The sequence below is a fragment of the Notothenia coriiceps genome, unplaced genomic scaffold (assembly GCF_000735185.1).
Source record: "Notothenia coriiceps isolate Sejong01 unplaced genomic scaffold, NC01 NC01_scaffold00000339, whole genome shotgun sequence".
Lineage (NCBI taxonomy): Eukaryota > Metazoa > Chordata > Actinopteri > Perciformes > Nototheniidae > Notothenia > Notothenia coriiceps.
In genome coordinates this window covers 11,590,392-11,605,684 of record NW_011333040.1, presented here as the reverse complement: position 1 = coordinate 11,605,684, position 15,293 = coordinate 11,590,392, and the positions used below count along the sequence as shown (strand labels likewise).

General features: G+C 41.9%; 1 protein-coding gene across 1 annotated transcript in view; it reads left to right on the top strand.

The window, feature by feature from the left end:
- LOC104950943 (histone-lysine N-methyltransferase 2D-like) overlaps window positions 1-12,200 on the top strand; it is a 36,680-nt gene extending 24,480 nt beyond the window's left edge. Inside the window, exons 7-11 of the mRNA XM_010777556.1 lie at window positions 1,045-1,245; window positions 3,255-3,331; window positions 4,312-4,417; window positions 10,772-11,006; window positions 12,182-12,200. Of these exons, the coding sequence (XP_010775858.1) occupies window positions 1,045-1,245; window positions 3,255-3,331; window positions 4,312-4,417; window positions 10,772-11,006; window positions 12,182-12,200 (638 nt within the window). The remainder of the gene's footprint in view (window positions 1-1,044; window positions 1,246-3,254; window positions 3,332-4,311; window positions 4,418-10,771; window positions 11,007-12,181) is intronic.
- Window positions 12,201-15,293: the final 3,093 nt, after the last annotated feature.

Sequence of the window (15,293 nt, the reverse complement as noted above, 5' to 3'; positions counted from 1 at the left end):
AAAGTTGACAAAAATGCTCATTCTTGTTCTCTGGAGGGGACTTTGAAACTCAAATTACTCAAAAAGTACACAGTAAAAGTAGTTCATATTATTTGTGCAAGTAGTCTAAGAAGTATTAAGTACAAACCTGGGAGTTTCATAAACTACTTATGGAAGAAATGTTTTTTAGACCACATTAAAGTTGACAAAAATGCTCATTCTTGTTCTCTGGAGAGGACTTTGAAACTCATATTACTNTGGGGATTTCACACAACCCGCTCTGCTGCAGGTACCCCACAACACACACACACACACACACACACACACACACACACACACACACACACATGTGTGTGTGTGTGTGTGTGTGTGTGTGTGTGTGTGTGTGTGTGTGTGTGTGTGTGTGTTGTGGGGTACCTGCAGCAGAGCGGGTTGTGTGAAATCCCCACGCGGAGGAAAGGCATCTCCACACCCAGCCAGCGTGGGCCGGGATTTGCATGGGCAGCGAGCCACACTGTCACTGATCCGCTTTTAATTAGGTGTGACGTGGAGAACTTTGGAGCCTGGGGGGGACAGGGGAGGCGATCGGGGTGAGATGCTTTAGGGGGGAGTGAGCACAGTGTTGTGTACAGTCATTTCCTAATCCAGTTCAACAAGTTATTCAATTTATGGTGGCTAATTGCTTGTAAAGGCCAACGGTTGTACATATATTCAAATTGAACACATTAATGGCCTTTTGATTCTATGATTCCATCATTTTTTTACTTCTTGAATTTTTGCAGTTTGACTTGCAACCTTGAATGTTGCTATTATTTGTTGTTTAAAGCGTTTTTGTTCCTATTTTATGTACAGCGAATAGTAGTGGACAATAACACTTTTTGAATCTAATTGATTATATGAGGGACATTTATGCAGGATTTTCTATTCTTCTAGGACTTAAGTGTTGTAAACATATTTTATCCTCGGGACCTCCAGGACAAGCTGGCAAATCAATTTGTTCTGCTTTGTTCTGCAGCACTGACGACATTTTCCAGTATTTCCGAATCTGCTGTCTCCCCCCTGCAGAGCTTTCTCCAGGCCTTGCGGCGCTGACGGTGGGCTGTGACTCGGGGAATCTGGGCTCCCTGTCCCGGGTCCAGCTGCTCCTCCTGGACCGCCCGGAGCCCGAGACCCTGCTGAGCCCCTTCCCTCAGGAAGAGGAGCTCTCACCGTGGCAGGACTGGTCCGATGTCAGGATGGAAAATGAGCAGGGATTGGCTTCAGGAGGTACAGCTCTTCATGAGAAAGACGCATAGAGAGATTGAGAGAAACTTATAATATTGTAAAAATGAAAGCCTTTAAAAACATAATAAAGGATCAAATCTAGCTACAACTTCACCCAAAACACAATAAAATAAATGTTATTTATCCCTAAAAACAACAATTTGAGCGTGGAAATTAATTAAACAGAAGTTTTACAATTAATATATCCAGTAAAATAATATATATATTCTTATTACAAGCAGCCTGTTAAGGCCAGGGGCTAAAAGAGGAAGTTCACACTCAAAATCAACTTAGTCAGCAATTGAAGTTTTCTTTCTAACTATTGAAATGTGTTGTTCAGTCTAAAAGTTAAAATGTGGGTTCTTGTCAAATCATTATTTGTGATTTTATTTATATTTTCTTTCATCACTGACAGGCAATCTCAGTTCACTGAACTCTGACGAATCTTTCTGACAGTTTGAATGAGATCGTTTGATAAGCAGAAACCGCCAACTTAAAAACAACGCGTAGTCAGACAGGTGTGTGTGTGTGTGTGTGTGAATGTAAAAATCCAACATTGTAGGCCGGCCTTGAGAGTAAGAGATACCTTTATGGCGTGGAGCGGCTTTTCTTTTAACGATCCGTGATACCGCCTCTCATCTACTCCCAGGCATGCCGCTGCGAGCTTTAACTGCCTCTACCTGAAGGTGTGGCCGCTCAGAGGGAAGGTTTATAGGGATATCACGATGTGCCATATTAATAAAGATCAAACCGCAAAGGTGGATCATTAACCGGGAAAGCCCGACCAAGATAGCCGGAGACACTTGGAACCAAGCGCTGCTTACATAAGAGAGGATAAGAAACTGAGACGAGTGTGTGCGGAAAAACGATTCAGTCTAGCGCCTGTCGTTTATAGTCTGATAACACGAGATAAAAACTGTAGACGTTTAAAGGTTCGGTGCAACCAAATGAAATCTCTTACTTAGTGGCATGCAGATAGTTTAGGGTTTATTTATCTAGGTTTTAACATATCTGTCGCAGAGATTTATCACACATTTTTGTGAAGATTGGCTAAGTCATTTTATCTAAGACTTTTGAATCTGTGTTATCATCATTATCATGATTTGCGAATAGAAACAGTTCTGCTCTTGGTTTAAAAATTGAGAAACAATTTCTTGTCTCAAATGTTTGCATTCATTTTTATCTTAGAGAGATACTTTAAGGGGGGGGGGGGTAGTATGTTCTGCGCTAGGTGTCCTCAGACTGCAATAGAAGCCAGGACATTGCTGCAATGTTTCAGGCACTGTAAACACTTGGCTTTCAAGTCTCTTTGGAGATGTGCTTTTCAAATGTTTAATATCACAACTTTTACCATGCGAAAAGTAATGTTTTTTCAGACGGCCAAACAGCTTTCCAAATGCAAACAAAAAACTGTAGCAACTCTCCAATACCAATGAAAAATGTGATTATCATCAAAACCATTGGCATACCATTTAGCTCCATTGTATCGGCATTGCTGCAGAAATCTCTTTGCCAAATATCTCAAAACCTAAACAAATAAATCTATTTGCTCGGCTAGATTTCCCCAGAACTCAATGATTAAATGTTATTTTTTGCAAAAGGGAAATATGATAACCATAGTGACTTTGTGTTTTATTCCAGTGCCACCAACGTTTACAACTTAATCTGTCTGAATTCTCTAGAAGCCTGTCTTTCCTTCTCTCTGTGTCTCTGGAACAATGTTCGCACCTGGCACACGCCTGTAGACAGGTGCTCCTCCGGGGTTTTGTGGCTCTGTGTTTTGCCATTATTTACTCAGAGGTTAAAACCATAATTGGAACTAAAACATGACGTTACTCATATCTGTGCACACACTCAAGTACAAAAGATAAGTGGGTTTTGGTGTGCGCCGGGGGATAACACTTATGTACACACATGCACGGGAGCACGCCTGCCTGCCTCCGCCACTGCAAACACACAGAACTACTTCCTCTCCTTTTAGCCTGACGCTGTCTCCTGTGTGCCTTTGTCAGGTGTTCTGAGGCCCCTCACAGCTGGCAGCATCTCTGAAAGGTGTGACTCCGCAGGGAAAGTCCAGGAAAACAAATCGGTGAGTGCCGCTGCCCCTTGTGAAACCGCTTTTCACTCTCTACCCCCCTCCTCCGTTCATCTATCAGATTTTCTCCAAAAGCAGGACTGCTCCTTGTCCTGAGCAAACACTAGACCTTGGATAATCAACTCCTATCACACAATAACCTCAAACCTGCCGCACACTGCCACACAAAGACCCCCTTTTACGAACTTGAACTGGCATGCATTTATAACTGTCGTTCCAGTAAAGCGAGCCAAATTGTTGTTGATAATTGAGACACAATATAACAGAGGGCATGCGGCGTGCAGCAGGTGTGTGGTTAATCAGTCACGGGCTGCAGGAGGGGGTGGGGGGTGGGGGGGAGACTGTACAGGAGCAGGCAGGCTTTTACACCAGCTCATTGCAGGGGGGTTCACTCGGCTCAACGCCCGGCGCGGTGGGATTCTTTCAGAGGATGCTCCAGCAGCAGGATCAGACAGGGGCTGAGGGGTCAGGGGGGTAAACAGGGCTTGTGCATGCTGCACTGCGGTGGAATGGACGCAGGTGCTCCACGTGATCTACGATTAATCTCCCCTTTATGACGAATGAGAGAGGGCCCCTGAAAAGCATGAATGAGACTCATAAGCCCCCTGCAATTATGTCCAACCACAATGACGGGCTGGAGTGCTCAGAGCTGGATTCATACCAACATTTGCATAATGCACCTCACTGAAGCAAGTATCAACACACTGGATTATTTATAAAGAAGAGAAACTGATAAACCAGCGGCATGTCTGAGTTGGGGAGTGGGAGGAGCTGCTGGTTCTGGGTAAGGGTAAGGAATATTTGTAATGTTCTTTTGGCGACACCCTCGATGGTCTACGAAAAGTCAATTTGTGCATAATAAAAACTAGTGTTGTGCATTCCTGTAATGCATCTCCAGAACATTGGACACAGACGTTCATTTTTTTTCCATCTTGGTTTAACGCTTGCTAAAGGTTTCTTCTGTCTTCTTGCAGGATGGGTCTGACAGGGGTTCTGGGTCACCATCATCATGGATCATAGATAAGAGTCCATCATGCAACATGTCCACACCCACCCATTCTCCCTGCAGTTCCATTCCGGGTACTGTATCCATTAAATCTATCTAGACATTTTTTTCTCTTGATCTGTGTGTGCTGCTATGAAATATCGCCTCTCTGTTAAAACGCTCTCTCAAGAGCCTTTAGCAACAATAGTTAATCAATACAAGAGCTCTTCTCCACCATTAGCGTCTGATCCGGTAAAAGCCCACTCAGTCCCGGTCAGCTCTGGTTTTGGAGGAGCCATTGTTTCCTCACTGTCAGCGCTGTGTTTGGCGTTCCCTCACCTCGGGTACACTTAAGCCTGCTAATCCTTGCTAGGGCCAGCTGGCTCGCAGTATCACCTATACCTGTGTGGCCCGCTTGTGCACATTCATGAATGATGGTTCAGAGGCAGCGCTTGCTGTACGGACCACAAACACTGGAAAGCTGGCAGCCAAACACAGGAAATATGTTGCTGACGTGACGTACTGCTAGCACATGGAAGTGGAGAGCCATCCTTTAGCTCAGGGGTGTCAAACTCAAGGCCACACTAGGACTTGAGAATCACATCAAGGGCATGAAATATATAGTTTATTGACATGCTTTACCTAAATTGAAAAGGAATCAGATGTTTTTCAATTGAAAAAAATACAAAGAAAGGTTGCTATGCCATCATAGAAGTAAAGCAAATATGATGCATCAATGTTGGTTAATACCACCAGACATATTTTCTTTGGAGCTAATTTGACTTTAAGTTGGGCCAAACATTTATTAAGAACCTAAACAAATCACAATAAGTACATTTTCCGAAAGTTTCACACATGCTTTAGCTGATAGCTGCCTCTTTTTTCTCCCATCTTCATTAACCACATCTGTCAGACTCAAATCACACCCCTTTCTTTTCATCTCTAGCTAGTGAATCACTCCAGTTTCAGCTCTGTATCACTAATGGTCCATGCTATGCTGTGTTCCTCGAGGATATTACAAACGCATCCATCATGTCCAAGATTGATATGTCTGAGGGCCAAGCAGCAGCTAACCGTTTAGGACAGGCTCACAGTCTGCCTTTCTACTCTGATATTCCTTATGTCAACTTTCAAGGATGCTAAAGTTAATTATTATATTACTCAGTGATTTTTGGTGATGAAATAAATCCAAGAGTAGAACTTTAGGTCAGGCTGTTGCGACAATCCATCTATTTTTAAAAGAAGAGAATAATGATCCTGTTGTGCTTATCCTGATTTAAGGCATCATGGTGCTCCCAGCTACCTCAGATGTCAATGTCAATTTGTTTTATTCTTTTCAAATGTGCCAGTCCATCAAACATGCAAAATGTATAAGGCAATCAACCAGGTGTGTGAAGGGAAGAAAGCTGTTTTCATATGATCCCTTTTTTCTTCTTCACTGAGCCACTTTCGTCCCAAATCGAGTGAAACATGGGAGTTTCCCTTTTCTTATCTCTATTTGTACTGGTCCTAGGGTGTCACCCCTTTCTACGACAGCAGGCTTCACTTCCCATTAGTGGACGATCTCCACCAATTTAAAGGTCAAAACCACTTGACTAGTCATAGCAATTATTACTCGTCCTGTTAAAAAACATTGAGGTAGCCTAAGTTAGTCTGGGGCCCTGAAATGAATAGACATGTATATACTGAAGAAACTTTTTTACTATACTGTGCAATGTGTTACTTGATTTCTTGGTTGACCACACCTCTGTCATCCCTGCAACTAGGAATGAGCTTTATATGTTTGAAGAGTTTCTTCATTACAGAGAATGATTGATTTATCAGCTTGTTAAATGAATACAATGTACATCCATTGTCATGGCACAGAATGTTTTCAATTCCCTGCAGCTTTCAAACGTTTTTCAGCTCCTTGCGCATTTTACGACATGGCTTTCCCTGTTTAACTGCCCCATAAGAATTAGGCAAACCTCGACTAGTGAAAAAAGATGTCCCTCAGAGGATCCTGGTGATGGCTTGTGTGCTTTGACCTTTGGTAGGCCAAAGGCATGGTCACACTCTATGTGGGGCAGAAGGGGGGGGGGGGGGGGGGTCATCAGCAGGGCGTGGTGGAGGGGTCACGCCTGAGGTCACAGTCTCTAAAAGATGCCCAGTGTGTGGCATGTCTTTGTGTGGAAAGGTGAGATTTGGTTTCCCTGGAGGTGCGAGCAGTTCAACCTTTGAATAGAGCTTCCTCGTAATGGAGGGAATGACCCCATCATGACTCAATGTATATGAGAAAGTCGAGAAAATGGGACTGAGACGCTGTTTGCATCTGCAATAGTTGATCAGTTCACATGGCTGATGAATATTAAAATGTAGGTTGAAAATGTTGTTTTTATGTTGAAATGGCTGAAGTTCAGTTAATCATTTTTGGTTATTTATCAAGCAAAACAACCAACAATGTACTTTCCTTTAGTTATATATCCTTTAGTTATCCTTTAGTTATATATCAAAGGAGTATGTATAATGTGAAATTGTTCACTTGGAGTGACAAACCAACAGAGAATAACCTCCTAACTTTATTCCACATTGCCCTAGAGAGCATTTTACTGTCTGCTCAGACAATAGGCCTTACTGTTTTGATGTGTGAAAAGCAGCTCTATGCTAACACGTTCACCATAACAACTTTATGATGGGTCAGTGTTGTTTAAACAACATTGTAAAATGCAGCTTTGGTATTTTTCGCCTTTTAGACTGTTTGTGCAAAAAAACATTGTTGTCTTTCTTTTCACTCTCTGAAATATTGCAAACTAAAAGTGGTACTCCGGATTCATTATTGCAATTTGGGGAAACTCACAACACATTTCTTCACATTTTGTAAAGCTTCTCCAGAGCCACAGAAAATCTTGTGCAATGGTCTCAAAGGGTGAAAAGTGTTTAAAACCACCAGCACGTCAGAAGATGAAGAATAAGAAGAAGGCAGACTATTAATACACAAAAGGGGAAATTCAATTAAATAATTTTTTTTAAATTTATTTATCCTGATTAACAATTTTTCTGATGGCTTTTCAATTTCAATTAATTGCCCACCTGTCTCTAAATAAATCGTCAATTGTCGAGCAAATCTGAGATTAAAGCACAGCCAGATATCAGCTGTGATGAGATGCTCCTGTTCCCCAGTGAGGCTCATGTTTAGACCTTTGTCTGTTTCTGCTCATCAGGAATTCATAGGTAGAATAATCCCTCCCCTCATAATTGTTTCTTGACTGTTTCCCCGCTGCCCCGGTCACTCTGCTTTCACTCCAGTGTTTAGCATTCAGCTGCTACTAAAGATGTTAGCATCCAAATGAATGTAGCGATGTGCTGGGCCACAAAGAGCACTAATCTGAACTGACCCTGGTGGATTGTTCCAGAAAGCTGAGGAAGCTACGGGACAGATTAGCCTCCAGAAAGACAGAGATGGTGCAAAGCAGAGATTAGTCGTGTACTAAGCAAGGATCGTTTCCCCCCCAGAGGACCACACACTGACAGTGTAGCCATGTCACCATTGTCTCTAAGCCACCATCTCTGTGGACTCATTGGCTATTGTCTCTGAAATCCTCCAGCGTTTCCCCAAAAACCTGGACTCAAGCCTTTTGATTGGCACTTGTCAGGGCTGATAGAGAGAGTGACGTGTTGGGAAAGGCTCCGATAAAGGAGCGCTGAAAGGAAAATCCCCTCCCCATGAATAATAAATTGGTGAGGATTTTCTATTCTGCCATTCTTTCCGCAGATAGAGGAGTGAAAGCTCTGGGTGGCATCAGTGAATAGCCTCTGCACGCTGATTGTCTCGCTGATGCTCATCCCTTTTCCAAACATTTGAAGAAAGAGATACAAGTCCGACCTTCTTGCCTGTGCCTGGTGCGCTGGATGGTAAAGGGCAGGCAGTGTGTGTGTAGCAGAGGGTCGGACGTAGGGTGGGCAGTGTGTGTGTGTGTTTATTGTCCTTGCCGGCCTTTTTGAGATCAGCAAGGGGATTTGACTCGGCCGCTCGCAGTCAAATCCAGCTATCTGCTGTGTTCAGATGATGCTGTTGGTATGGTAACCTGCTCTGTGTGCTTTTAGATGGGCTCTTGTTTCCAGCTTTAACTGACCAGTAATCACTGCTGAGCATTCATGGATTAGGCCACGGTGGAGGTTAGGATAGGAGGGTTTCAAAAGGAGGAAACCAAATCCTGAATAATTGTAGTTGCGGTTTCAACCTGCTTTAAACTTTTTAAAGATGGTACATTACAAGATCTGTTTGGATTCATAGATTCTTACCAGTGCGAGAAAAAAGATTGGACAAATAAAAACCTCTTTCTTTTCCTCCGTACCCAAATCTCTAAAAACGGGGCTACAACGGAGCTGATCCAGATTTGCGTCCAATATGACTTAATATCGGTAATGTAGGCTGGCTTTACACCCACGGCCCTATCAGAAACGTTGCTATCAGAAACAATGCCCGACTGTTTTGGACGTAATATGGTCGGTGCATTAGCATCGCTAACACTCAGAGCTAACCTGAGAGCATGTGTGTGAAGAAGCAGGAAATAACAAGGAACTCACCTTGTGGTATAACCTTCATACTGTTTCAGAAATAATCCATGATAATCCATGATATGGCATTTCATCACCACAGTAGCTGCCCCTCCTTTTTTATTTTTTATCAATTTTTATTTTTTTAAAGCTTTATACCCAAAAGCTTGCACTTTTGAAACAGTAATGGAAATAGAGGGATATGTGGCATGGCTAGAATGGGTGATCTGTTTGGTATTTTGAGCAAAACACTTCATAGACATAGACCTTTGCTATTGCCTAAAAATAGCATGATAGGTCCACTTTAATTAATCGTCAGGATCATTTTATTAAGAAAAAACTCCAAACATTTGATGCAACAAGCCTCTGACATGAGAGGATATTGTAGCTTTCTTCTGTTTATTATGTCTGCAAAATTAATAGCGTTGGATTCCCTTTATTTGTATCAGACAGAACAACCAATGTGAAGACGTCACCTTGGAGAGCTCAACACAATACAACTAAAGAAAACACAAGGGAACAAGGAAGACGTCTTCACTCGTCTGACACTCAATTGCTGCATGTATAGAAAACACAACCAAATACAGAAATGCTGCAAGTTGAACAGGAATACAAATATTGGGACCAAGTTTACAGAGGACACTAAAAACTGATTTACATTTGATTGTGGCTCAGGGGCTGTGTCGAAAGTGCATTTTTTGATACTAGTTATGACGTAGAATTAGGTATTTAGTTAATTGACACGGCTTGTGGATGTTGTGTACGTGAGAAAATACCCGTATATATACTTAAGTAGTAAAAGTATGCGGCGCACACTTACTGCACCAACTCAACTGCCCCACAATGCATTGCTTCTGAGCGCCTTGAGTCGAGCTAAAAGCGGAGTAAACTACCCTGCTGGTAAAATCACTATTTTCGAATTTATAAAACATTTCATCAATCACTTAAATTAAACAACATCAATAAACATTTTATAAATATCTTGTATTTTTTTAAGTTAATTTAAACAGTATTTTCTCATCACATTCATAATGATGTCTCTAGAGATATCCTAGACATTTACTTTATGTTTCAGATGAAAAGATTAAGACATTTGGAATTTCTTGTCAAAAGACGGGTACATTTCTCATCCCGTCGTCTGTTTTGGTGACATTGAGACTCGAGCAGGACGATGAGGCGGACGTGAGTGTGTGATTGTGTGCAGCCTGGTGGAAGACGGCCTGTCAAATGAGACATGGCCGCATCAATCTGGGCTGCTGACCTCTGTGCGTTCACTGACGGGAAAAATGAATCCACGCCACCATGTTGGGAAGCCTCCATGAATCTGCTGTCAGCGTCCAAACCGGTCAAGCTTTCTCCTCCTTATTAATGAAACCATCTCAAAACACATCGCATTTGAATTATCGCTCATGCGAAGTACCACTCACGTTTGCATAAGTAACAAGAAAAGATTCCAAAACTCTGATGGAAGACAATCAAAGCCCTCCTTAAGCTCAAGTCTGCATCGGTGGCTCTTTGTCTCTGCGCTGCTACACCTAGAAGTGTATTCTGTGGACTTTATATTCACAGATAATGGGGCTCTTAATTGGCTGTTTAAGTTTCAGGGAGAGCGTCCGTTCCTTAGTGAGACCCTGAAAGGGCTGAAGGGAAATGTGACTGTGGTATTTAAGAGAACAATGTGATGAGAATTAGTATTTGTTAGAGGAACTGAAATGGGTTTTCAGTGCTTTTTACCAAGCGGCTACATCCGTGTGGACGACTATGAATACAGATGTGTATTTCTTTTTCAGGACAGTATTGATTACAGTATTTCTATATAAAACCCCTGTTCGATGCAATAAGAAAAAAGACTGCTCGATGCAAGACTCCATTACATTTCTTAATGTATTTTATGTTATATCTCTCCGCTTCAGGTTCAGATGAAGGGGGCCCCATCGAAGAAGAGTCCAATTATCCTGGTCGGGGGGAACAAGTCGAGTATTCTGACGGAGGAAGGAGGCCCGGGGGTCTTGACACCAGAATTGAGGAGATTCACAGAAGGATGGAGGAGAAGAAAACAAAGGTGCTGAGCATTCTTTCCAAACTGCAGGCCGAAACGCCTCATCAGCAAAGTGGCAACAAAGGTCGCTCCAACTTCGAAGACTGTGAGTTTGTTACATTATCAATACAAGATGATTTATACCTCACTCCTACTTTTTCCCTTTTAAACCCACTTCCTATTTTGTTTTTTTTATCATATTCCTTGAAGCCTAGATGTTTGGAATTCTCTACATTTTCACATCTTTAAATCTTTCGTACTAATTTTGCAAAACATGTGCTCTTATTCATCCATTAAATTAGACATAACAACAGCAAACAAACATGTTTAGACCTTGGGCAGACTAAATCAGATTAAACCTTTTACTAAACCTATTAACCTTAACCTGTCACGTCCAAACCCCGATCTGGCAACACTCCAGATGACAGTTAGCTAATAAAACAAAGCTAAATATATGGAAACTTCCACATTAGGTTGCAGCACTCAAGCCTTTCTTCTCACAGACTGTTTTGGTCCAATTTGAATAATACTGTACTTGGAAGATCATTTTTTCAACCTCTAGCCACCACAAGTTCCTTTCCTATTTCGTAAAATAAATATTTTCAACGCTTCGGGGATTCATTGATAACAACTGTATGATATTTAGCACCAATCAAACAAGGTGCTCTGTGATTCATTTATATATTGACTTTTCATTTAATGTTTGTTTTGTAGGAGTGAATACAATACACATCCAGGGTCCAACGTTATACCAAGAGATAGATAGATATAATAAAGTGTCTAAATAGATTTTGGTAAGAATTCATCAATTTATGAAATACGGTAGATTTAAAAATAACTAAACCCTGGGTTCTCCTCCTCCTTTGAAAGCTGAGTCTCTCTGCTAGCCAACACTCTCCTTTGCCTTGTGGTTCAAACAATAGACCGTGCAGGGAAAAACACAAACACCTGACGCTTTTACCATTACTCCTCTCGACTCTAAAAATGTCCCCTCAATTACAACACTTGATTTTTTTTGACTAATTTCTGGCTTCCCAGCCTTTGTGAATGCAATGGGGCTGGTGAGTCTGACAATAAGCATCCACACCTTAGGTCAAGGCTGAGGGGCCGGCCCTCTGCAGGGGTCAGTCGGGTTAGGATCCTCCCAGTGAGTGCTGGGACCATGAATGGGACTGATTGGACTGGTTTGTTCAGACGGTAATCAAGCAGGATGAAGAACCCTGCAGCTGTTCTCAGGTTTCTACAGCAAGGTTATTACTAATGGAAAGCCTTTGTTGTGTTACAGGAGTATGGACCTGGGTTAGTGTATGTGTGTTGTTGTATTCATCTAAAAACCAGGTTGTTTTAGAGATATGGTTTAAAGTTGGAGAACTAAATGAACTATAATGCTAGCACAATTAATCAGGATGGCATGCAATCTGTTGATGGATCCATTACTTTGGTTCAGACTGGAACAACTATTGGATGGATTGCCATGAAGTTTGAAAAATATATTCATGTTCCCAAGAGGATGAAAGGACTTTGTGGATGTTTTGACTTTCTCTGTATCACTACCATGAGGTTGATATTGGTGGTTTTCAGTTAAACGTCTCTTAAACATAACGTTTCATCACCACTTTACCATACAATTTGGTTCAGACGTTTATTTTCCCCTCAGGCTGAATTATAATTTAAAATTATAACGTTAGGGATCCATATTCTTTATTAGTGTCTTCTTTGTGTCTATATACCTGTAACGTTAAAGACACTCCCATCAGCCTCAGCAGTACTTTGTTGTGAATAATCAGCAAACATTAGCACGCTAACCTAGCATGTGAACATGGTAAACAATAAACCTGCTGAACATCAGCATGATAGCATCATTTCTTGGATATGTTTTCTCATGCTTATCGATTCAAAACGTTGCTATCACGGTGAACATAAACACGTAAGGTTGGATTTACTTTTAAAGAAACATAACACTTGAAGCACAAAGACAATTGTCAGTGTGTGTTTTTTTTGTGCGGTGCTCTTCAGAGAAAGACTCTCACTGACTATGCTCGTGTTGATGGGTGTGGTGTATTTACAAAGTGTGTCCTGATACAATCTGTCATTATCCACCATTGAATATTCACTGGGGTCCTTTTGTTTTGTTGTTGTGTCTCAAAGCAAGCATGTACACACACCTGTAGTTTGTGTTAGCACAAAAGTGTTTGTGTCCGTCCCTGTGTGCGTGGGTGCGTCCAGCGTGTGTTGGCTAGCTCTTGTGCAGACCCTTGTAATTGTGGCCCTCATTAGGCTGTGAAAGGGCCTAACTGGTCATAATTGTCCCTTTTCGTTCCAACGCTGAGCACTTGCCAGAGGCTTCCCAAAACAGAGAACCCCCCCCTCACACCCATGGACACACACACACACACACACACACACACACACACACACACACACACACACACACACACACACACACACACACACACACACAACGTTAACTTTCTGAACCCTGCCACCATCCATCCATTCAACTCTGTGACCCTCCAGGTTGTCATCAGTCAGTGGTCGCTGCCATGCGGCTCATGTTTAGAGTTAACAGAGGATATGTACATAAGCACAAAGAGCAGATGTGATTATGTTCTCAGTACAAGATGAGCTGGGTCAAACCTGCCTGCAGATTTATAAAGCTGACTACATCGTGATCTAAAGAGAATACAAATCACTTTCTAATCTTAATTTTTGTATATGTACAGTATGTCCTTTTATAGTTGGTCCTATTCCCCCAGTGATGTTTAGTCACTCTGGGTTAGGGTTAGGGTTAGGGTATTAGCTCTTCACTCTTTCAACCAACTTATCTACTCCGGTGTTTGTATTTGTGGATGTTTTTATTTATTCTAGCCACAGTTGTTTATGTGACATCTGCACTTTTGCTGGCTCCTTAGAGACACATGCCTCTCAAGAAATCAAGTATGGTGGGCCAAAGACTGAGTGGGAAGTGCTTATTATCCCTCTTATCTTTGGTTCTAAATTCTCATATTTAGATATCGTGTTATATAGTTGTCATGGCAATATATTAAAAAATATTCACATCATTAGATCGGAAATAAAAGGACATAAATTGTTTTGATCATTGATTTTTATTATAAGGGGAAAAAAGCTTTACATTTTCAAAGCAAAGGGGACAGTGAAGATAGAAGGCAAGGTCAACAATAAGTAGACTACTTAAAGAGGCAAGCACACATTGATACATTTAAATCAAATCAAATAAATAAACTTCCATGGTAAAAATAGGAGCAGCATTATGAAGAAAGTGAACATATAAAAGTAGTGAAGTAGCAGCCAGTCATAGCAATAATACATTGTAATAAGTTAATTGTAAAAGAGTGTATATAGCAGCTTTAACCAGTATTAATATAAAATGTAAATGGTTCAGGTGACTACTATTTTAAAGGGGTCAATAGTAGGGACAAACCCACAGAGATTTATCTTTGTCAGCTTTTACTAAACTTTTTATCAATTGTTTTTGGTTTGCCAATGTATGTATTCCCTTTTAAAATGTGACAGTTGTGTGCAGCACAGGCTGATCAGACTGTACGGGTGTAGAGTGCAGGGTAACACTGATGTCAAGTAGCTGTGGTCTCTTTTGTGTTTCCACCGAGCAGCAGCTAGCGTCTGTTAGCGCCTGAGTGCGGTGTGAGGGACTCTGTGGGTTGTCTCTGATGAATGTCAATGTTGATACCAAACACCTGGGGGCCTTGAAGCCAGCCTAGTGTTGACCCCACCCACCTCTAGCCTATCTACCACCTGAGGGCACAGACCTAATTGTTGTTGAAAAATACTGCGGACAGAATGAATAAGAAAGACTAGTAGCTTAAAAAAGACATGAAGGGAGGTTATGGGTGTGAGCCGTGTGTGTGCGGCGGGGGGGTCTCTAATGCGTGTTTTGGTACAGTGCCTTTATGTAACCCCTGTTTGCTCAGCCTTTGGTCTGGAATACCTCTATGTATTTACCATCAGTCCAGAATGAGTAAGCAAACAAACAGCTCGCCTATTGATGAGCGGCGGCGTGGAATATGCACGCTGTATTCACAAGAGAGAGAAAAAAGGACGGGGTAGGGGCAGAGAGAGCAAAGTAAATCTGTCAAAGAGTCTATTATACGATGTCCAAACAGAGAGCGCCCTCCACAATGGCCTTATTAATGGCACAATGTCAATGAGCGCCAGGCAATAATAGCAGATGATTTTGCTTTGTGAGGTTATCTCTGGAGATCTGGTATTGCAATAGATGATTTGGGCTCTCGAGGGCGTATCAGTGTGGATCTGCGGAAATAGCTGATTGGGCGTGTGTGTGTGTGTGTGTGTGTGTGTGTGTGTGTGTGTGTGTGTGTGTGTGTGTGTGTGTGTGTGTGTGTGTGTGTGGGTGGGTG